At 35.1% G+C, this 23395-nt stretch overlaps 4 protein-coding genes across 7 annotated transcripts in view; 2 read left to right on the top strand and 2 right to left on the bottom strand.

Moving 5' to 3' along the window:
• The first annotated feature begins 196 nt into the window (after positions 1–196).
• LOC127066697 (uncharacterized) lies at positions 197–1147 on the top strand. The gene has a single exon (XM_051000719.1). The coding sequence runs from the start codon at positions 355–357 to the stop codon at positions 544–546; it is 192 nt and encodes a 63-aa protein (XP_050856676.1). The 5' UTR covers positions 197–354; the 3' UTR covers positions 547–1147.
• A 7427-nt stretch (positions 1148–8574) lies between these two features.
• LOC127066683 (proteasomal ubiquitin receptor ADRM1) lies at positions 8575–12035 on the bottom strand. Of its 3 annotated transcripts, none has more exons than XM_051000694.1 (5): positions 11695–12035; positions 11468–11584; positions 11035–11377; positions 10834–10976; positions 8575–9431 (listed from the first exon to the last, which is right to left on the bottom strand). In XM_051000694.1, the coding sequence occupies exons 1-5, from the start codon at positions 11893–11895 to the stop codon at positions 9045–9047; spliced, it is 1191 nt and encodes a 396-aa protein (XP_050856651.1). In that variant the 5' UTR covers positions 11896–12035; the 3' UTR covers positions 8575–9044. The 3 variants fall into 3 exon arrangements, with proteins under 3 accessions (XP_050856651.1, XP_050856652.1, XP_050856653.1); XM_051000695.1 differs by having other exon boundaries at positions 8575–9428; positions 11695–12034; XM_051000696.1 differs by having other exon boundaries at positions 8575–9263; positions 11695–12033.
• Positions 12036–12583: 548 nt separating this feature from the next.
• LOC127066681 (threonylcarbamoyladenosine tRNA methylthiotransferase) lies at positions 12584–14592 on the top strand. The gene is made up of 2 exons (XM_051000692.1): positions 12584–13182; positions 13263–14592. The coding sequence occupies exons 1-2, from the start codon at positions 12788–12790 to the stop codon at positions 14476–14478; spliced, it is 1611 nt and encodes a 536-aa protein (XP_050856649.1). The 5' UTR covers positions 12584–12787; the 3' UTR covers positions 14479–14592.
• A 1383-nt stretch (positions 14593–15975) lies between these two features.
• The window catches only part of LOC127066682 (uncharacterized), a 31491-nt gene continuing 24071 nt past the window's right edge, over positions 15976–23395 (bottom strand). Inside the window, exons 2-3 of one of the 2 annotated variants that reach the window (XR_007782473.1) lie at positions 21033–21147; positions 19529–19668 (exon numbers count right to left, since the gene is read on the bottom strand). Coding sequence is in view for 1 of the 2 variants with exons in the window: in XM_051000693.1 (XP_050856650.1) it covers positions 19417–19668 (252 nt within the window). In the remaining variant the exon portion in view is untranslated. Of the gene's footprint in view, positions 19669–21032; positions 21148–23395 lie in introns of both variants that reach the window. The other variant, XM_051000693.1, reaches the window with a different exon arrangement.

Genomic DNA, 23395 nt, shown 5'->3' with positions numbered 1-23395 from the left:
ATCCTACTTTTTTCTATACTTTCACGCAATCAAAAATAAGTCAAACAACCTACATTGTCAATTCATAAGAGAAATAGTAACAGTATATTTAGTGCAAAGTATTTTGGATTTATTATTCTTAATATTTTATTTAATATAAAATATATAAATCATTAAGCAACTTCATTGTAAAGACTATTACTTGCAATAGTATACAAATTTTTGTAGAAGCACTTATTAAAAGTTGAAGCTTCTTTATTTCTTACATCTCAATATATAATATCTTTAATTATATTAAAGATATTCTATTGAAACTGCAACACATTCATCTATATCATATTATATAAAGTATTGTAAAAAAAAAATATTTTCACCATGGCAAGCCATTCTTCAAATAACAAAAATTATAACATAAAAATAATCGACACCCTTTATAACCAACTACCAGCTTTTACTGATCTCTTTGATGAAGAAACATGGTATACATTCGTTATATGTTTCATAGCAAGTACTTTTGTAGTTGCATTTATATTTTCCAAATTTATTACAATACATCCAGTTGAATGAATTCATTCTAATATAATGTTATATTCTTATTCATGCTTTCATAAATATGTAATATAAATAAACAATATGTAGCACTATTAAATATCAAATATGTAGCGCTATCAAATATCAAATATGTAGCACTTTGCAATTTATACAAGCAACTTTGAGTATATAATTTTTGTCTTTGTATCATGTGTTTATAAAGATTGAAAAATATTTTCATACTCTTTCATCATTTTGCTTTAATCATCCAATGATTAAATTTATATTGAAGAAACATTTCACTTCATTTTATCAACTAAGAATATTTTGTTATCACAAGCATCAATAATCCAATATTATTGTAATGTAATTATATACATTTATTGTAATCTTATAAAAAAAAAGAAAGAAAGAAAAAAGAATATAAGCTATGTCAAATAAATATTGAAGATTCATATATTTTACAATAAATTAATTAAGCTTTTGCTATAAAGTATTATATTTATGTAATGTCACCAATGAAAGGTCAGATTGTTTTGATTCTTCAGTTTTTTAATATAAATGGTTTATAACGTCTTTATAAAAAATGTAACCAAGTAGTATATGAAAATAGAATGATGAAATACTAAAACATAAATATTATGATTAATTATTATCCCCTTTAATTATTTTTCTAAGTATGTATCTGTGTTACAATGCTATTATAGATCTCAATTTGATCTCTTTCCCTTCTTTTTCTTCACGCATGCGCACAGATCGCATCGTTCCGATACATCTCCTTTATCATTATACCACTCGAATCAAAATTGACGTTCCATTGATATCACGAAATTCTTTTGAAAAAACATTTCGTTATAAACGACTGAACATTTTAAATAATAACGTAAATAACGTGAATAATTTTACGTTTCGTAAAATTATAATAAAAGATGATCGTTTTAATTTGAGAAAACTAATAAAAGAAATAAAATAAAATAAAAGAAATATGTGAAATATGAATCAAAAGTTATAATGAAATTCTTATTGAATAATTTCATAAAAACAAAGGAAACAGAAGCTGCTTGTCAGTATTAGGGTAAGTACGTGGTATTTATAAGGAAGAGGGTTGTCTTTACTTGTGCTGGCATCTGATGGGGAAGAAACGCGACACTCCGAAGGGCTGAGAGAAGACAGAGCACGTGTATTTAACGAGTAACTTTATCTCTCTTTCATTTCAATATTATAAGAAAAAGACGAGGTCGGTTTCGTAAGTTTCGCGATCGATCAACAATTTTTTCAATTTTAGATTTTTCAATTTCTTTTACTTTACTTTACTTTACTTTACTTTACTTTTCTTTTCTTTTCTTTTCTTTTCTTACGTTTCGACCTTTGGAACTGTGCTCATGTGAGACCATCGTAAACGAGTATGAATAAGAACTACATATACATCTCGTACAGGTTATACATATCAAGATATTTATTACTATTCTTCGTGGAAGATGATCATTCTACGTTAAGGAAGATAAAGGTATTTACGAAATGAAAAAAAAAAGAAAGAAAAAAATTTTTTTTACTTATAGCAAAATGTGCGAAATAATAACCTCAAAAATATGGTTGAAAATTAATAGAAAAGAGGACATACATAACAACGATGATAGGAAGGTTCTTTCAAAATGACGAAATGACACGAAAATATTAAGTGAATTCTTCGTTAATTAGCATGGCTAATAACATTTTAACGGAGTTACACTAAGACGTCTACTTTAAAATAAATTCACAAAAACGACGTAATATTTATCGATCATGTGTGTATGTATGTATATATGTACACATACACACATGTATATACATTAAAATTTCGATTGATTCATTAAAAATTAACTCAATCGTTATTATTCGGGCATCATCGAGATCTAACAGGCCAACATGGTTATACGGTTTAAAGAGACACGCACAGACGATCGTAGAGATTTTTTTTTTTTTTTTTTTTTTTTTTAGATTTGTATTCATTCAAACGTATCGTCGATTATTTTGATAATCGACGATATCGATTCGAAGTTGTATCGACTTAACAAACACAATCGAATTCAAATTCGAACAGTTTTGATAATAGCGAATGTTTATCGATCGTGTGTGAAAGCTCCTTCATAGTAAAAATACGCGTGCGAGATACGCAAAAAATACATACAACGAACACAACTTTAACGGATATGACGGAAAATCTATGGCAAAGTGAAGAATACAATGAACGCATAAAAGTATGTGCGTAATAGGATGTAAATATATATGTATAGTATAAATACACACACACATTCAAATTTACGAAGCCGCGTTGCGTTTTACAAAGCGTTCTTATTTTCTTTAATAGCTTTGTGGTATACGTTAAAATCGATCCTTTGACAAAGGAGGTACCAATTAATTGTTAGCGGTTTTCTCATCGAACAAAAACACTCTATCTTGAGAATCCTAAATTACCAAAGGACATTTGCAAACATCGAGTTTCGAATTTTCTCGCGTGTCTTGAACAATTTTCGAGATCATAAAAGAGAAAAAATGATAAAAGAACGAAGAAGAAAGGACTCTTCTCGATAACCAATAATTTTCATCATTTTGAACCTTCGAAACGTATCATACATATGTGTATGTGTCTTTTCAACGCTGTACATATAAAATCTTTGGAACTTAAAGCAGCACATCGAAGATATATACTACACATTACGACGGAACGAACTCGAATAAGAAATAACGTTCTTTTCTCTTGATACAACTGGCAATAATATTATAACCTACATTCGAAGTCACAAGAAAGGCAAGAAAGAAACGGATATGCTTTGGAAGAGCAAGAAGAAAGAAAGTATACATAATATATATATATATATCGTACAATACTACGCATACAGGTGTTCAAGAAAAACTATTAGTAGAATTGCATTTCCTTTCGTTATCATTCGAAAATATAATATAAACGATAACGCGAACAAAAATAATAAAGCGTAAACGCTTTGAAAATGTAGTAATTTACAATGTGTATAACGTGTAATTATCAGAAGATACGTAAGCGTAAAGGGAGGGGGGAAACAGAGAGAGAGAGAGAGAGAAAAGAAATAAAAGAAACGAGTTATCATTTAACAAAATTATAAACTCACCTTTGATATATTTTCTTCTTTTTTTCCCGTAAATACTAATGCGTTCGTCTTCGACGTGGATATAACTCACAGAAGAACACACACATGCACATCGAACCAGATGCGTTCGCGCCAACACAACAATTCGATCGCGTTTATTTTTTCTTTCTTTCTTTTTCTTCTTTTTTCTTCTCTTAAAATCCTGTCTTTCTTTTTTTTTCGTCTAATTCTTCTTCTTTCGCCGAGTCTCTCACGTGCCGAGTTTCATTTTCTTTCGATTTTTACTTGAAACTTCAAGTGGGAGAAAGAGAAAGAGAGAGAAAAAAAAAGAGAGGGAGGAAGAGAGAGCGAGAGAGAAAGAGAGAAAGAAAGAAAGAGAAAAAAGAGGAAGATAAAAAGAAGGGAAGAAGAGGGGGAGAGAAGAAGAACGGAGGAAGTAAACTACATTGTTGCACTCGCGAGAAGACGTATGATTCACTGGCGAAAGAAAAGGAAGAAGAAAGAGAGAGAAAGAAAGTGGGGGTATAGAAGAAGAAGAAGAAGAAAAAGAAAGAAAGAAAGACAGAAAGAGAGAGAGGAAAAGAGAAAAAGAAGGAAATTATCTTCTAACACTGTTCGTCGCGCAAACGTTGCCACGCGTGACGATGGTAAACTTTGATGTGGCACTGAACGACACAAGAAGTATACGACGACAAAGTTGACGCCGACAACAACGACACGACGATGATGACGACGACGACAACTACGACGACTACAACACGACGATCAACAGTAACAGCAATAGCAGCAGGAGCAGCAGCAACAACAGCAACGACAGCGTACGTCGTTCTGACCGTGAATGAACGGAGGTTCGAGCGCGCGCGAGCTAGCAAGCCTCCTCTCTTCCGGATCCTCTACGTGTCTTCTTTCTCACTCTGTTCCATCCTGACATATATATTTTCTTTCTTTTCTCTCCTTCACGTTACTACTACTCTCACTCCCTCGCCAATCGTCGTAGCCTGCAAAAAAAAGGGAAGGGGGAAGTAAAGTAATAAAAAAAAAAGACGAGAGAAAAAATCAAAATTATCTCGCTTTACTTACGAGGGAATTAATATTCGCTTCGATTTTTTTTTGAATTATTATTTAGACAATCGATAAATCGAATCGAATCGAATCGAATCGAATCGGATCGATGGAAGATATCAGAGTTAAAAAAGATTTGAAAAGTTATAAGCGATAAATGAATGAGAACACAGTCAATAGAAGAAAGAGGTATCATCGAGATTTGTTTGCTTCTCAATGATCCATGATAGAGTAGCTCGACACGTTTTTCCGCTCGAACGAAACGCATTCGATCGAAAAACACGCCTTTGTCTTATCCGTTTTAATATCGATTGTCATTGCCCTTTTTTTTGCAAGGCGAGGCGAGGAAAACGTACTTGGCGATATTCAGACTGATATTCGTTGGATGATTATAATAATAATGATAGTAATAATAATAATTATTATTATTATTACTAATATTATTATCGTCGAAAGCAACTTGTGAAACAATCTATTTTTGTTTCGATATTAAAAATCGAATTATTTTTATTGAAAAATGTAGATAAAATTATAAATCGGTCACGGATCGATAAAAAAAAAAAGAAAAGAAAAAAAACTAGAAATTTTAGGTTAAACATTGATCTTTCAAAATGGCACACTATGTTCTTATCGACGAACTTGTTCCTTTTACCTTTTATCAGTGAAAAAATTCTTCCAATATAATTCCGAAAGAGAAAGTAATGCGAATGACGTTAATATTCCAATTTGATTTCCTTCGTGGAAAAGGTTGTACAGGGATCTTGGTTATCTCTCGTCATCGCGATTGGCCGATATCTATTCGATAGGAAAGATACCGTGCGAACGCTGTTGCGAAGGAGAAGAGGAATAATCGAAGAAAAGAGAGACGAAAAAGCTCTCTCTCTCTCTCTCTCCCTTCCATCTCTCTCTCTCTCTCTCTCTCTCTCTCTCTCTCTCTCTCTCTCTTCACTCGTACGTCTTCGGTATCGCTCGTTAAAAAAACTCGGTAAAATTCGGATCGACGTTGAAGGCGCGTAAATCGTGATTATTTGAACGACGAATCGCGCCTCGTTCTCCGTCGTATTTCTTTTTTTCTCCGACATTTGTGATCGAGAAGAATAGAAGAAAGGAAAATAAAATCAAGAAGAAAACATGGAAATGAAAAGATTAAGAAAAACTGAATCGGAAAGCGTAAATGGTGGCACGTGTTCGAAGAAAATAAAAACGAATTTTCTTCGTCGTTGACGTCAATGTGTCGTCGTCGTCGTCGTCGACGTCGACGACGTACTCTGGGGATAATCGAGGAAGGGGAAAGAAGTGGGTCGGTCGCGCGGCCGTCGACGTATCCGCGAATCGCTCGACGATGATTCACGCTGGTTGCCGTCTCCTCTTCGACGGCCATCGACCGGCACGACGAACAATCCTCGTCGAGGTTTGCGAACCTTCGACGGCCGTGGAACGAGACACGTTTCACGACGTCGATGGGAAATAAAGAAAGTACGATCGGTGAGATAGCGCGCGAAAATGTTCCGTCGTTGAATCGCCGAAACGAAAGGGTTTAGCATTAAGATAAACAAGGACAGAAACTTTATAATCCGGTTGCTTCTTCGTCGTATGTACGTAAGCACGTACTTAAATACGCACTTAGTAAACGATGATCCTTTTCTCGCATCTTTTCTTCTCAAAAGCGACTTGGCACTCGACTGGACTTTTCTCTTTTTTTTTTTTTTCATTTTTCTCATAGAAGACAAGAAGAAAGAAAAGTAAGAGAGAGAGAGAGAGAGAGAGAGAGAGAGAGAGAGAGAGAGAGAGAGAGAGAGAGAGAAAGGGATAAAGAGGGAGAGCAGGAAAAGGGAAAGAAAAAGGAGAGAAAGAATGGCAACTTTCACTTGCGAGGCCTTCGCGAGAGAGAAACAGAGAGGAGAGGAGAGGGAGGATATGACGGGGAGATGGTCGAGAAGAGCGGCACGGGGCCGCCAAAAACGATCACCAAGTGTCAAGGTTGCTATTCTACGCGACGTATGCGCGCGTCTGTGTACGTGCGTGTACGTGTAGTCGTGCGTGCGTCGTGATTCTGTCCGCGCGTGTGTGCGTGCGTGTCTGTGTGTACGCGCGCGGAGGAAAGCACGCGCGCGCGCGCGCGCGCTGCTACGTGGTCCGGTGCCGCTCGCTCGCTCGCTCGCTCGCGCGCGCGCGCGCTATTTCTCTCTCTCTCTCTCCCTTTTCCTCTTTTGCTCTCAGTTAACTCGCTTACTCCGCACGCACATAGACGGAGCTGTAGAAAGAGAAAGACAGTGGTGAGAGAGAAAGAGATGGAGCGAACTCACGTCTTCGGTCGCGGTTCCTTCGTCTCTCCCGCCAGGCAGCCTTCCTATCATCGACTACCACCTCTATCTTTATAACCCTCTACTAACACCTACCTATGTATATATATCTAGATATCTAGAGAGTGGCGCTATCACAACAATGCCATTATAGCGGGGTATCCGTTTCTCTCTGTTACACGGTGTGACACAACGCCGCGACAACGCGACACGATTCCAGCCAAATAAGCGAGAAATCCGGCTGGACGAGCGATCGTCGACAGGACCGAGAGACGCGCACAATTCCGACGTAAATTCGACGCGAGACTTTTTAGTGAAATTCGCCGAACGCTTCGGCGATCAACATTCGCGAGTAGGGGATCCCCCACCACGCTACTTGTTCGATTCGAACGCTATTGCGCGTGCGCGGACCCCTCAGGAACGTACCCCTTGCGACGTCCCCCTACGCTATCGTTTTTGTTACTAGGGCGCCGCTTGTTTACAAACACCGTCGCGAGAGACGAAGACCGACGACTGTTCTCGTCGCGCTCGCCGACCGATGCGCGCTCAACCTTTCGAACGTACTTCCGAGTGCCGCCAAACGTTTCGTTCCTCGCGTTTTTACCCTATCTATCTCTGTCACGGATTTTATATTCCTCTTATATACTTATGTACAAGCATATACATTTATATACACGTACATATGTATATCGACGTGACATTATTTGAATACTTTATATTTTATTTTCTTTACGCGTAGAATTGATCGTCTTGTATGTAACATCGCCCGTCGTAATACCTTCTTCGTTCTAATCGCGATTCATCAAATGCGAACGACGTTTACAAATTGTAATACAATCCTTTTACGCGTCCGCACGTGTATTTAATTATTAAATAAGTAACGAAAAGACATCGATTATTTGCAATGAGCAAACTCGTTTTATATTAATGAATTTGAAATAATGACGGCAATTATGCGCTACTGATTAGTATTATATATAACGCATAAGCGATTGTCGCGATAACGTACTCGCGCAAAATGACGCGCAATATTTGCATATATCTTAAATAAAAGCATTCGTGAAATAAATTTGAATGAATAAATTTGACTTTGTCTACTACCTTCTATTGATCCGATACTGAGCAATGATATAATCGACTGACCAATGGAGCACTTTGCCGAATCACATGCGCACAATTTATACGACGCACGCGGTGTCTTACGACATGTTACAAAACTCCAAAATTAATCACTTTCATGATACATTCGATTATAAAACTTTCGTCTTTCCTTGATATTAGATCATTGATTAAAGATTAAAGGGGAAAAAAAATCTAACCTTTACAAAAACGTATGTCTCCGCGGTCATAGGTACGATACGATCGTAAAAACGATAGATGATGTCATATATCGATTGTAACAGGTGACCAATGACGTTGTTGTGCGTATTAATCGAAGGTATTTCATTGGTCGACACATTCCCGCCATCAAAATGAATTCATTTTAAACGCGATAACTCTTACGCGAAAATTAATGAAACTTCATTGACGCGCTAAACGTGGTTCTTTGATAGAGGATATTCCCACAACCCCCTCCACTCTAGAAAACGCATAGATAATAATGAAATATTCGCATTTTATTGATTATTAAATTGTAAATATACATATTCTCAATGACGACGAAATATAATAGGATCGTTTATTAATAAAGTCGAACTATTTACGAAACGTTTATATTTATAGAAAAAATAAGCAGATAGAGACGGGCAAATATTAAAATGCGTAAAGAGTAATGAAACGTTTTGTTAGTTTGCAAGCAATTTGTATAAATACACGTTACGTTTAAAAATCATATGATTTCCTTTAAATATCTCAGAATATAATGAAACCTAATCGTTGGAGAAACGTTTATTATACATAGTCGACTAATACGTACATAACATATATCGAATTTCTGAATCATGAATTACGTTTATATATATTTATAAAAAAAAAAAAAGAGGAAGAGAGGAAGTGAGAAAGAGAGAAAGAGAGAGAGAGAAAGAGAAAGAGAAAATAAAGAAAAAAGAAAATAAATTCTTATAGTTTAATCCAAAGGCATGCCGTCGTCATCGTCTTCCTTCTTGCCAGGACTATCGCCTGGAGATCGTTTCTTCTCTTCTTGTCCCTGTTGCGCTTGTCCTTGTCCACTCTTGGCTTCTGTCTCCAAAGCAGTGACGAATTCTTCGATGTTACCGCTAGTGGCTGCATTGATCGCATCAGTTCCCAAGCCAAATTGACGGATGACTGGGCCCGCCTGGCCCGACTGCAAAGCAGACCAGAACATTGATAGCGCCTGGGAGAACTGGGGAGACGATAGCGTGGTACACAGGTTGTCTCCAGGTGGTAAGTGCGCGGAAATAGCACGTTCCAGAGATTCCGTTCTTGTAATCGTTGGGATGACATTCGTCAGCTCTGTCGCTATGCCCCTCTGCTGGATAATAAGCCGTGCTGTAGCTGAACGAAAGCAACAAATAATCCCAGAGAAATTCCCCCAACTGCTCAACAGAGCCAGTGTCTCCGACAGCCAGGAAAAGTTCATACGCAGAATTGTATTAAATAACGAAAATACCATGCCGATGTCTTCTGCTTTTTCTTTTTTTTTTTTTTGGTTTTTTTATTATTTTTTTTTTTTTTTCGTTATTTCTTCGATATATATGTATATAGCGTCCTAGTTACAGGCGATACCGTAAGTTCTCCGACATGAAGAAATTTTATAATAATCGATAAACCAACCTTTATATAACGTTTATTTTATAATTTTAAGAAAACACTGCGATCATTGAGCAATTGAAGTAAACGATCGTAACTTCATATCACAGACCAAAGGTATCAAAGTAATACAAATAATATGTATATATATATATATAATGTATAAAGCACTATTCACTTTGAAAATCTCTTTGAATAATATCAATCTAAACGGACCAAAACACTGAGCCAAATAATATTGATACTAGAGTAGTTAAACCGTGTGTCTCTCATAGATTATTAAAGCCTTACAAAGTCTTGACAGACGTGAGCAGCATTCTGTAAAATTGTATCGCATGTTGGCTTCTATCCACAGTCATATGACTACTAATAGTATTATCCACAGACAAATATGAACTGACAAATATAGTATCTAAACTGGTTAATAAGAAAAATGTGAAACATCACAGTGCCACTACACGCTATGTATATAATTTTACATTAACTTTACACTCCTAGATTTAAGTATCACTAGTTTTCTTTCAAGTATTTACAACAAAATAAAAATATAAACTTTTTTACATCGTTTTAATCGATCGATAGGAAAAAAGAACGTTCAAGATTTTCAAAATGCAGAATGAATTGTACTTATTAAACAGGTTGTATTATCAAGAATGGCACTCTACATCCCTGATAGTGATAGAGCTGTAAAATAGATATTATTAGTATCAAGATAGATAACTCCTTTCAGATGAATCATCTAAAACGTCCATATATAAAAATTTCTATCTAGGAGCACGTAAAGCTTTGTAAACACATTCTTAATAATGATATGATCGCATTAGTAAAGAACAATTAATTTTGTACACCTATCTATGTGCCTGAAAATATAAATATATTTTTCATATCTTTACATCTAACATAATTATATTTCTACATATTTTGTCAAAGAATAAATTCCAAATTTTTTATCAAACATAAAATTTGTGCAAATCTTAATGAAATCTACAAAAATAAGTAATACATAAGAAAGATTACAAAACAGGTACTTCAAAAAATATCAGATAATCTTTGACTAAATATGCAAGTCATACTTGCACAAAGATATATAATAATCAAGCTGATAAAGAAAAATATGATATTACCTGAACAACAGCTTCTGCTCCAGCTGGTGTTGGAATTTCTGAGAGGAAACTTTGTAGATCACTCAACTGAATTCTATTGTTAGTACCTGAAGTAGTCACAGGTGTAGATGGTGCTGTTGTTCTTGGTGATGATTTATTATTACCTAAATTATAATTTCCGATATTGTGAACCTATTTTAACTAAATCATATTTTTACTCACTGGAAGATTTTGTAGTTTCAGTAACGGTAGAAGGTGCCGGTGTTTGAGATACCGGTGGTCTGGCGACGCTTGTAGTAACCGGTGATGACGCGGTTGTAGTAGATGCTCTAGTACTTTGGATACCATGAGGTCTGCTCATAGTTCCTAATAAGCTGCCTAGTCCAATTTGTCCAACGCCGCCGAACAATTGCATTAATTGTTGTTGAGACATATTATTTAATAAATTATGAAAATCTCCATCTGGATTTGCATTGCCGCTTCTTTGAGAACCAGGAGTAGGTGGATTATTTAAAACTTCATTAATTTTCCTACAATATTCTTCATCTTTATCAGTTTTCAGATCCTGTAATATTAAAAAATTTAATAGAAAATTATACATATATATATATATATATATATAGATTATTGATTAGATTTAATTATAATCACTTACCTGTAGCCAAAAGAAGAATTTTCTACTTGACGACTTGAATCGCAACAGATATACCCTACCGGATTTACATGCTGGAACATGCTTAAATTCACAGTCATCTGGGAATATTATAAGATCCTAAAAAACGATAGAATTGTGTAAGTATAGATACGACGAGTTATATTTTGTTTCTAAGCAATTATTAAAATTTGATTATTTCCCACAAAAACGTCTGAAAGAAATCTTACGTCTTCTACGATTCCTGTTGTACGATCTTTCCAACAAAAATGCATTAATTGATCGTCAGACTGGTGAACGTAAACCTGTCCCTTTCGTGTGTCTGGATAAACCATTTTCCCCTTCATAGTCATTTTCCCTGCCTTAAATTCAACCAAATTCTTCGACGCATTTCGCGAAGGATTATTTCCAAATAGGGGCCCCATGCACATATATATAAATGAACTTGTATGAAAAAAATTTTTTTATTCAAACTGTTAACGTATCTTTCTCAAACATCGAGCACACTCGGTAGGCGTATGTCTGTGATCCGTAGAGAGGAACAATTGACCACTATGACGGTGCATCTCAAAATGGCGGTTTCCTATTAAGGCTGATTTTTACATTTATATTGAAAACTAAGCTTTACTCGCGCATATCATTATTAATTTTCTTTTATCATACCTTTTTTTTTGTTTTATTAATGAAAATGCCTCAATTAAGACTACGATAAATTTGTTGCCTTCTGTCACGAATCAATTTGAAAATTTTACTTAGCTATTTTTATTTACTTCATTTTACACTTTATATTGCGATGATAAAATATATTACCAATCATCATTAAATTATATAGTGAAAAAAATAATCATAAATACGTGAACATTTTTATAAATATTATCATGTTTACGCCTTTAAGTATCGCAATAAAGTTAATTGGATTGAATTAGATTAAATTGGATCATCGAAATAAGTTGAGCATCCATTTGTTTTTCTATTTATTTTTAATCGCTTTTAATTCAGTATTGAACATTTCAAATTACTGTCTAAACAATTATTCTCTATTTATTTATTCATATAAATTGTAATGAAAAACGAACGATTATAATGTCGAAATAATAAAAACTTGCAAGATGGTAGCACTGATTTTGATTACACGGTTTTAACCATGAATCTAACCTCAAAATTGTTTTACTTTTAAATAGTGTATAAATAGTAATATGAAATAAAAGAATGTTTATTATGACCTATTACATATATTATGTTTTATTACATTAATAACAAACTTAATATTTTGTTAAGAGTTAACAATTCACTTTAAATATACGTGAAATATTAAATAAAAATATGATTTTACCTTGCGCAGATGTTGAAGACATTGAGGACATAATATCCTCGCACGATGTTACTCCGAAGCAAAGATTTTCTGCGAAAAAGAACATCACTGTACGTTCGAAACGTAAAAAGCAAGAAGAGGAATTACCACAACCTACAATTTTATCAAGCATTATACCAGGAACACAAAAGATTTATGTGAAAACATGGGGATGCACTCACAATAGTTCCGATAGCGAGTACATGGCTGGACAACTTGCGGCATATGGTTATCATTTAACTAACGATAAGCTCGATGCAGATTTATGGCTTTTAAACTCTTGTACGGTCAAAACTCCTGCGGAAGATCACTTTAGAAATGAGATTGAATATGGGAAAAGAAATGGAAAACATATTGTTGTTGCAGGGTACGATATAAGAAATAAACGATTGATTATTTTTTTTTTTTTTTTGGAGAAATAATACACATATATTTTTATATTTTCAGATGTGTACCTCAAGGCGCTCCAAAGTCTTCGTTCTTAAAAGGATTGAGCATGGTAGGAGTACAACAAATTGACAGAATCATTGAAGTAGTGGAAGAAACGTTGAAAGGAAATACCGTAAAGTTTTTAAGCCAGAAAAAAGAGCATGGGAAAAAAGTTGGAGGTGCATCTTTAAGCCTTCCAAAAGTCCGAAGAAATCCTTTGATCGAGATCATAGCTATAAATACTGGCTGTTTGAATCAATGTACTTATTGCAAAACAAAACATGCCAGAGGCGAACTCGGAAGTTATCCTCCTGAAGAAATAATAGAACGTGCCAAGCAGGCTTTTGAAGAAGGTGTATGCGAATTATGGTTGACTTCAGAAGATACCGGAACTTACGGTAGAGACATCGGGACTAGTTTACCTGAATTATTATGGAAACTGGTGGAAGTTATACCAGATGGTTGTATGATGCGCGTCGGTATGACCAATCCACCTTATATAATAGAACATTTAGACGAAATGAGTAAAATTTTAGATCATCCGAAAGTTTACAGTTTCTTGCATATACCCGTGCAATCTGGAAGCGATCAGGTATTATCTGATATGAAAAGAGAATACACCTGCACAGATTTCGAACTCGTTGTAAATTTTTTGCAATCAAAAATTCCAAATGTGACCATAGCAACAGACATAATCTGTGGTTTTCCAACAGAAACGGAGAATGATTTTGAAGAAACTATGAAGCTGTGTAACAAGTATAAATTTCCAAGTTTATTTATAAATCAATTCTTTCCAAGACCTGGCACACCAGCGGCTAGAATGCCTAAAGTGCCTCCGCAACAAGTTAAAAAAAGAACTAAAAGATTATCGGAATTTTTTCAATCTTATCAACCTTACAACCACAAGATTGGAGAAATACAGAAAGTATTAGTAACTGAAATATCTCACGATAAATTGCATTACGTTGCACACAATAAGTTTTACGAACAAGTTTTAGTTCCTATGAAAGAAGAATATTTAGGCAAAATGATATCTGTTAAAATCGTACGAGCCACTAAACACTCGATGGAAGGTGAACCAATAAGCGGAGAGTCTTGTTTTCCACAACGCGTATCTTCAATATCATTAATATCTGATAATAAAATATCTAGTGATACAATGAAACTTAAAATAATAATAGGGATCTGTTTTGCCTTGATAGCTAGAATTTTATGGAAATTTTTGATCGTGTGAGCTTTGTAAATAGAAAAAGAAAAATATTCTATTTAATTGTTATTTTTATATTTCCATACAAAAAAGAAATAATAATAAATAAACGATTAATACGATAATAAACGATTAAAGAGACAGCGTTACGAGTTGAATTTTTAATTTGTGTAAAAATTATATTTAAACCGAAAATACAGGAACGTACCCTATGTAAGGGTTTTTACATCAATTGACAAGGATAATACAGATACACCAAATTCTCCAAATATTCTCGATAATACTTCTAACTTAGAGAAGCACGAATCAATCGATGCGTTAAAAATGAGACTTGTTTTCGATCGAGCATAAGAAAGAAAATTTGATTCTATAATACATAATAATACGTAACGGAGAGTATAGTCAGCATCATTGCATCGGTGTATCATTTGTTGAACAATCAATTGTATTACAAACTCTTACACGCTAAGCATTAAGATAGTATAAATCGCTAGAAAAATATAATGTTTTGTTTAACTAACTGCATCGAGACAATGCATTTTATTTGGCATCATCCTTTCATCGCTAAGGATTTTATAAAGTATCTTACTCTAAATAGAAAAAGGCATTGGTTTCCCATGGAAGTATCTCCTGAGTATTTTAATATACACGGGTGAGAACGACCCAAGATAGAGAGCAACAAAAAATAGGGTCCAAGCCATTTCGTATTCGCGGAAAGGATCGATGTATCAAGATGGAAAGATAGTTGTGTGCTGAAAGTATGGCAATTCTGAAATATTTCACTTTTGGTAACAGTTGCAAACCTGAGGTATGTTCGGTCTAAAATCCTACTTGTATTTTGAAAACAAAAAAAAAATAAAAATAAAATAAAATAAAGTACACGATAAAAGAACATACTATCTCTTTGCATGCGTGCGCGCATAAACTTACAAGGTTGTAAAAAATAAGAGAGCGATTTTTTAATCTTTAAAAATCTATGAGCTATCTTCTTATAAGGCACATATCATTCTTCGTTCGTAAAAATTATGAAACAATACTATAACGCTATCATTTAAATTAATACTATATATCGTACCTACAATACCATTTTTACAGACTATTACAGACATTTAAGTATAAAAATATGGCTCATGAAGCTTACAAAAGAATAATTTTTTCATACCTTAAACTTAAGCATATTTGATTTTCTCATTAAAATCTATTTATTAATTGGTATCCATAGTACCACGGCCTTACGAAACTCACGACTTAAACGAAATTTTCATCAATTTAAAACGACATTACCATCGACCGAATTATTTTTCCTTTTTCTTTTCTTTTTTTTTTTTCTTAAGGCCTTGATTTTCTAACATAAAAATTTTTTTTATCATTTATCGTTAAACGATAATGATAAATAATTTACATTGTGCGGTCTTAAAAATATATTATACCTATTTACAAAATTTAACAGTAATTCTCGAGCAAAAGGTTTAAGATTATTTTTTCTATAAAAAAAAAAAAAAAAGAAAAAAAAAAAGAAAAAAGAAGAAAGAAAAAAACATGCACACTGGAATGATAGCATCCCTTATCACAGAAATGTCTTGTGCGTGTGCTGCTCGCATTTATAAATTGAGATTCGAAAAGAAAAAAAATAATCATTTCATTTGTTTTTTATGGATTTTTTGTTTTTTTTGTGTTTTTTTTTTTTTTTTTTTTTTTTTTTTTAAGAAATAACCTTAACGACAGAGTATAAAAATTATGCTCGTAAAATATTTAAGCGCAGGCGTACAAAATACATATACAATTTGCAATTATCATGCAACCGAATTTTACTGACACATGAAGATCATTGTCTCGCGTTTATTATTTCGTTTTGTAAAACAAATCATGCGGAAGATTTCGAATTAAGAATTAAGGGAAAAAATTTAAAAAAAATAATGTATACGCTAATACTACGGTAATTTGATAGTTTGCTCACAAAGCGTGTATCCCAGAGAAACGTTCATTGACATCTCGTATCCGGAGATTATTAAATATATATATATATATATGTGTGTGTATGTATATACATATATATATAATATACAATGTAGATATTAAAAAGAAATGGTAAATATTATTTAAAGAAAATATACAGAAAAAAAACGAAACAAAAAAAAAGAAGAAAAGAAAAGAATACTATTTTGCTAGTATTAACTTTTTTCTAGCGATATCTCTTAAACGCCAATACACACGCACACGAAATACAAAATATATTACTATGCACTCGGTTATTTACAAGCAGTCTTTGCGTTTCCAGCGTATATACCGGTACAGAGAAAGACCATTTTTTTCTTTTTCCTTTTTTTCTTTTTCTTTTTTCTTATTTAACAAAGGAAACTAGCGTTGCCTTAAAATCTTAAAAGCAAGAGTATACGCAGGATAGAAATTACACGTGGAGAGATGTTTCAGACTCTTTTCCAATGATGATATCGTATAACTGAAAACAAATATGGCTTCTTAAGAAGAAAATTAGATTTTCCGACGAGAGATGAGAATATTTCAATATTTTCTCCTTTTCAAAGGAAAAACAAAAAATAAAAAAAGAAGATAATATTATGGCAATTATTATGGCGCAAAATTAATAAAAAAAAAAAAAAAAATAAAAATAAAATAAAAAATAAAAAAAAAACGATGGCACATAAAAATGTACTTCTCGTACCGGTTTCTATCCCAAATATCGTTTTCAATATGGCACACGACTCTCTTTAAATTCTCTCAGCACGGTCTATAATTCTTCTTACACTCTTTTCTCTAATTTCTATTAACAATCTTTTTTACAAATATCTTTTATACGACATAAACTCTCTTAGCTTAACTTCTTTCTTTCTTTTTTTCTTTTTCCTTTTTCTCAATGCCGCGAAAGCGAGGCACGAACGAATCATAAAAACGCAATCCTAATCCTCTCTTTCGTATGTCTTCGTCGTTTTTCACAAACGAGACTAGAAGACTTCCCTTCCCTCGTAAAAATGAAAAGAAGAGTTACACGCTTACTCTCTCCCTCTCCCTCTCTCTTTTATCTTCTCTATTTTCCTTAGAATACGCTTAAGTAGAAATCAGGAAAAAAATTAACTTGAAACGTTAATGGCGCGTCGTAAAAGTTAAAATATTTACGTTCGGAGTTCCTTTATTTTCTTTGACAAATTGATGCGACGATTAAATGGCGAGGATAACGATACATTCTCGAAGATTAACCATACGAAACAAGGTTTTCGGCTCGTCGATGGTTAGAGGTTTGATAGTCGAATAAATTTGTCAAGTAAACGAAGGAAATGGGGAGCGTTTGTTTTGATCGATAAAATCATTACGCGCGAGAACGAAGAATGAGAACGACGAAGAGTTCTTGTTTTCTCTTTTTAAATCTCATTCTCTTTCTTTCTTTCTTTCTTTTCTTCTTCAAAGAGGAGACACAGAAAAAAAAAACGAAGCATCGAATCCTTAGAGAATAAAAATCAAATATTAAGATAAAACGAAGACAAATAATTAACGAGCAAAAAACATATTATCCATCGTCGACAATATATAAAAAACAAAAAACAAAAAAAAAGGAAATTTAAAAAATGGACGAAATTTTAGAGTGAGATTAGGGAGGAGGCGACGAGTGGAGGAAATAAACGATAAAAACGTCGTGATAAATGAAACACAGGAGGAAAAACGTTGAGGAAGAGAGAACGATAGGAGTTTGGCACAAGTTCTTTCTGAAGAATGAGAGCGCGAAAGCGATAGAAAGCCATAGAAACGAGAAGGGTGTTCTCTCGTTTCGCGATCGGCGTGCAAGGTGATCTCGCTCTCCATTAAGAGGTATTCGGGTACCGGGGGCTTCTTCTCTTCGTTAAAAGAGAGTTCGTCCGATGCGTCGTCGAGAAGGGAAAAGGAAAAGAAAGAAAGAAAGAAAAAAAAATAGAAATAAGGAAGGAAGGGGGGAAAAAAGAGAAGAAAAGACGAAAGAAAAAAAAAAGAAGGAAAAGAAAATAAAGTAAGAAATATCCGGGGGCGCGACGACCTGCCTCCACCCATCCTATCCCGCCCCATCTGCTCCCCCTCCCTCTTTCGAGAGGAGAGTTTTACGACATTGCTTTATGGTTTCTCATTTTCGCTCTTTCTCTTTTCCTTCTCTGGTCCACCCTTTGCTAATCTCACTTCCTCTTTCTCTCTCTCTCTCTCTGTCTCTCTCTCTCTCTCTCTCTCTCTCTCTCTCTTTCTCTCTTTCTGTTTCTATCTCTCTCCGTCTTGGCAAACAACCGCCTCCCACTTTTTCTCCTTCGACGAAAACGACAGGGCCCTTGCAACTCGCCGATAATAACGAACGGAGCAGGTCCCAGAAGTTGCTGGGGCTCAGGTGCACCGGTGGCTTCTGCTGCTTCTGAGAGAGACGGCAAGAGAGAGAGAGAGAGAGAGAGAAAGAAAGTACCGAGAGGCCACGACTCTCTCGCGTAAACGTACTACATACGTGGTGCGAGAGCCGAGCCATGGCGAATACCTTTCTCGATCAAGGCCGTAATTTGAGGTTGAAACTTCGTGCCGCTCCTACGATTATCCTTATACCGTGATATTACAGGAGAAGAGAGCTTGATAGGTAAAGGCAACTTCTTCTTCTTCTTCTTCTTTCTCTTTTCTTTTCGATGATCGACCAAACTCCATCGATCGGGGATCATTGATCGGATATGAGATCTTATTTTGATTATTTTTTATTTTCTTCTTTCTCCTCCTTTTTATTTTTTATTTCCTTATGCAGAACGACCGACGACGAGTCTTCCATCGTTTCTTCTTCCTTCTCAAAGTTTCGCCCTTTTTTCCATTATCATCATCATCATCATCATCATCATAATTTTTTCTTTATATCTTCTTTTTTCTTTATTCTTTCTTCCTCCTCCTTCTCACTTTCCTCTTCTTCTCCTTCTTCTTCTTCTTCTTCCTTCTTCTTCTTCCTCCTTCTCGTCATCTTTGTTACAACCTTCTGAGGTTTCGCTTGCTCTGCCTGGAACCGACGACGAGCCGCTTATTGCGCTTCGTTGGCGTGGCCAAGAGGGGCGTCTTGCAAGGACCTGTATGGGGCCTCGAAGAACACGACGTGCAAAACTCCATCGAGCAACCCTGCCTCGAGCACGTTCCCACGTTCTTCTCGCCGTCGACGTGGCAAGGAAAAGAACATCTCGGGCATGGTAGTAAATGCTCCCATGGTGCGAGTGTACGACTAGCCTGAAAAAAAAAGAGATAAATAAATATATAATAATTTAATATTAGATCGATTTTTTTTTTTCATTACTCCATTATTATTTCCATAGAATTAACAGCTAGACTCTTTATCAACCGATCGTCGTACACAATGAACGACGATCGGTAAGGTAGGGAATGTTGTCTATTCCGTCGATAGAGTTGAAAACTACAATTGCGACTGTTATCTTACGCGATCGGTATTTGTTAAATATTTCATTTTTTTTTTTTTTGGTACGTCTTATAAAAATTCGAAAGATCTTTCCGTGGGTAGTGCGATAATCGATGTTAAAGAAAAAAATAATAATAATAAAAGGAAAAACTTCAAGAAGTAAAATATAGTCGAGAAGTCTCGAAACATTTTTATACACAATGTTGCAACGCAGTCTCCTTATAGCACGGAAGTATTAAACACATAAGTACATATACGCGAGCGCAAAAAACCGTGAAAGCGATGAATCCACTTTAGAACTGTACAAAGGGAAGTTCCATTCGCCATCTTTGTATTCCGTAATAATTAATGGGATTAGTTACGGCATGGTGCACCTGCGCGTGCAAGCGAACGATCTCGAGTCGTCGTGCTCCTTCGTGCTGTAAGATTATAAGAACTTACCAGGTCGCGTGTTCGTGCCTACGAGCGTGTAAAATTTTAACGTGCTGTTCAAGATCGATTATCGGAGTTGTTGAAAATTGTTTCAATAAATTAAGAAGAAGATGTATATATTTAATAAATATAGAAGAAACTAAAGATGTGTATTAAAAATATTAATTATTAATATATCCTTGCACATGAATGCGCGATATATACAGGATACATGCACGATGATGCACAAGAGATTATCAAACAGGGTTGAATTCGTAAACGTTGGTTGGCAACTGTTCGTAATCTGTAGCATACGGTACTTCTTAGAATTGATATAAGCAAGAAAATATCGCAGCTTGTCGATCGAGAGCACAGCAAAGGTGCAGATAAAGAAAAGGGAAGTGCGAATGTGTTAACAAAGTCTCTCTCTCTCTCTCTCTTTCTCTCTCTTATCCGGTCTTGGATAATATTTTAGCCATTTATTTTGATAAAAGTCTAACGAATGATTTAACGAAATTTGATAGCACGAAAAAAAATTAGTTTTACAAGCAATGCGTCAAGGGAGAAAAAGAAAAAAAAAGAAAAAAGAAGAAGAAAGATTCGAGAGCTGTCTTAACGAAGTGAAATTCGAGGCTGACATACATATAGGATGGTGGGTGGTGTATGTACGAGCAGTAGTAGTCTCTTCGTCCTTTTCTTCCTTTGATATATTAAAAGGCTGGACCGAATTACCTTTAAGAATTTTACCAGTCGAAATGAAACTTACGGGCAAGGTACTTGCGGTAAAGAGCCTGTAGAAAATTATCGGCCTCTCGTACATCCTCTCGTTCGCACTTGGTAATGGTACCATTTTACAAGTTTAATGGCGATGGTTACCGAGGCTAGAAAATATGGAAACGGTCGTTCAGCGGCGCCATGTTCAGCGTGAAACGGCGAGGGAATTTAAAAGAAGGTCAATTTCAAAGGAGATGAAGAGAAAATAGTTTCAACGGATTTCGAAACGAGAAAACATCTTTTTTTTTATAGTCTTATCTATGAAAAAAAAAGGAATGAAAAAAGAAAAAAAATTTCTAGATTGTTTCCAACATGTAAATGTAGTCGTCAACGAACCCTTTGTCCCTTTGTTCGAATTTTTTCAATGGACTTATTTTTTTCTTCGATAAGAGACAGACACGAGCAACCAATCAACATTGAACGAGAAAAAGAGATCGTATCGATGAAAATTGTAACTCGGTTGTGTAAATAACACGATAGAGGAAGTAGCAAGCGATAAAAGAAGGGCCAAACTGTTCATATTTTATATTTTTTTTCTCTCTTTCTCTCTCTCTCTTTCTTCTCATAGAAGAAAGAAGAACGACTGCCTAGTAACCGGGTAGCAAGAGAGCAAACGGTTATCAAGTAGAAGAGGGAAATGTAGAGAGAAAAAAAACTGAGGGCGTAGTGTGAGTGTGCGTGTGCGTGTACGTATAGTAGGCACAATGTAGCAAACGATTCTAGGGGCCCTTCATATATTACATAGGGAAAGGCTCATAGGTGGCGTTTATACCTGTTATTTACCGAACTCTTTCAAAATTCTACGGTCTCACGTCTGCTTCGTAGAACAAAGTAGAGAAAGCATGCTACGACGATAGAATTCAACTATGAAAATTATCTTATACTTCCGTTCGTAATAATAACTTAAACGAATAGAATTAATAATGGAATTGTAATCGAAGAGGAGAAAGAAAAAGAATTTTTTCGTATGAAAATATTCCAATTGAAAGAAAAAAGAAACAAAAACTAATAATACTATATATATATATATATATATATATATATATTAATAACGCGATAATTAATTAGGTTGGATGCGATAAGAGTAGCATGGTCGAGAGTGTGTATCACTTCCTTCCTAAACAGCTTCGCGAGAAAAATGTTATTTGGATGATATTTCATTTCTTTCCAATTAATTTTATTCTCTTCGAAATCATTGTAGATATTTATCATTGTCAGTCGTTGATGCAACTTGTTTCCCGCGGCATATCGTCCACGACGAAATAGACGATAGATCAAACGACGACGTCTATACCGATTTCGCGTGTAATCGGGCATCATCTCGCTACAAATTCGAACCGTTTATCCCTTTCCTTTGAGCCATCGCATCGTATTAAGGCATCTCTCCGTAATTCGATATCTCTATTTAAATTTCTTGCGTATTGGATTACCTCACTCTCTAATTTCGTATTACGATCCAGTCGAGTTGACCCGTACGAAAGAAGAAAACGCACCCTCCTCCCTCTATTCGTTAAACTATCCTTCCACAAAAATCTGTCGATTTTCGATCATCTAAAATCGTAAACCCAAAACGTTTTACAGTCGAACTTCTCCATCAATATACAAAGATACATAATGAATTAAGAAAACGATGTCATATTTGTTAGCGGTCAAATTCTAATCCGAGTTAAACAGTTACGGTTTATAGGACGGTGGTATATTATCACGAGAAACCGCCGCCAACCGCGAAACTATTTCATACTTGTCACGTTGAGACGTAGCTTGGGAAAAGGAGTTGCGGTGAAAACGACCGCGACATTCGTACATACACACTCCAACCAATTTAGCTGCTTTCAAACGAGAAAAGATGAGTGGAATGAAGATAACCCGAGAAAAGAGATTTAGTCGTTTAACAGTCGAAGGATTTAAGGATCTAACGAAGGAACGAACGAAAGAAGGAAGAAGAAGAGGAAGAAAAAGAGGTAAGGTACACGTCTGCCATCTGCTCCTTTCCGCCTTCTTCCTTGCATCCATTTTCCTTTGAAGAAAAGGAGAAAGAGAGAAAAAGAGAGAGAGAGAGAGAGAGAGAGAGAAAGATTAATGGCGATGGAGAAGACGTTTCATCGTCCTTTTCCTCGAGACGCGCTTTGCCTTCTCCGATCTTTTCTATCGTAGATGTCGGTAGGTCGTTACCGAACAAAGCCACGCTCGTTACGTCTCATTACTCACGAAAATTGCCGCTAGACCGTCGCACGATTGAACAGGTGCCGACTTAATCTTGACCTTCGTAATACCCCTTTTATCTTCAACTTGACCCCTCGCTACGTCCGATCGATTCATCCAGATAAGACGAGAGAAAACGTCAAGGTCGTATCA

This window comes from Vespula vulgaris, chromosome 10, assembly GCF_905475345.1.
Source record: "Vespula vulgaris chromosome 10, iyVesVulg1.1, whole genome shotgun sequence".
Classification (NCBI taxonomy): Eukaryota; Metazoa; Arthropoda; class Insecta; order Hymenoptera; family Vespidae; genus Vespula; species Vespula vulgaris.
This window is presented reverse-complemented; position numbering and strand designations above follow the sequence as displayed.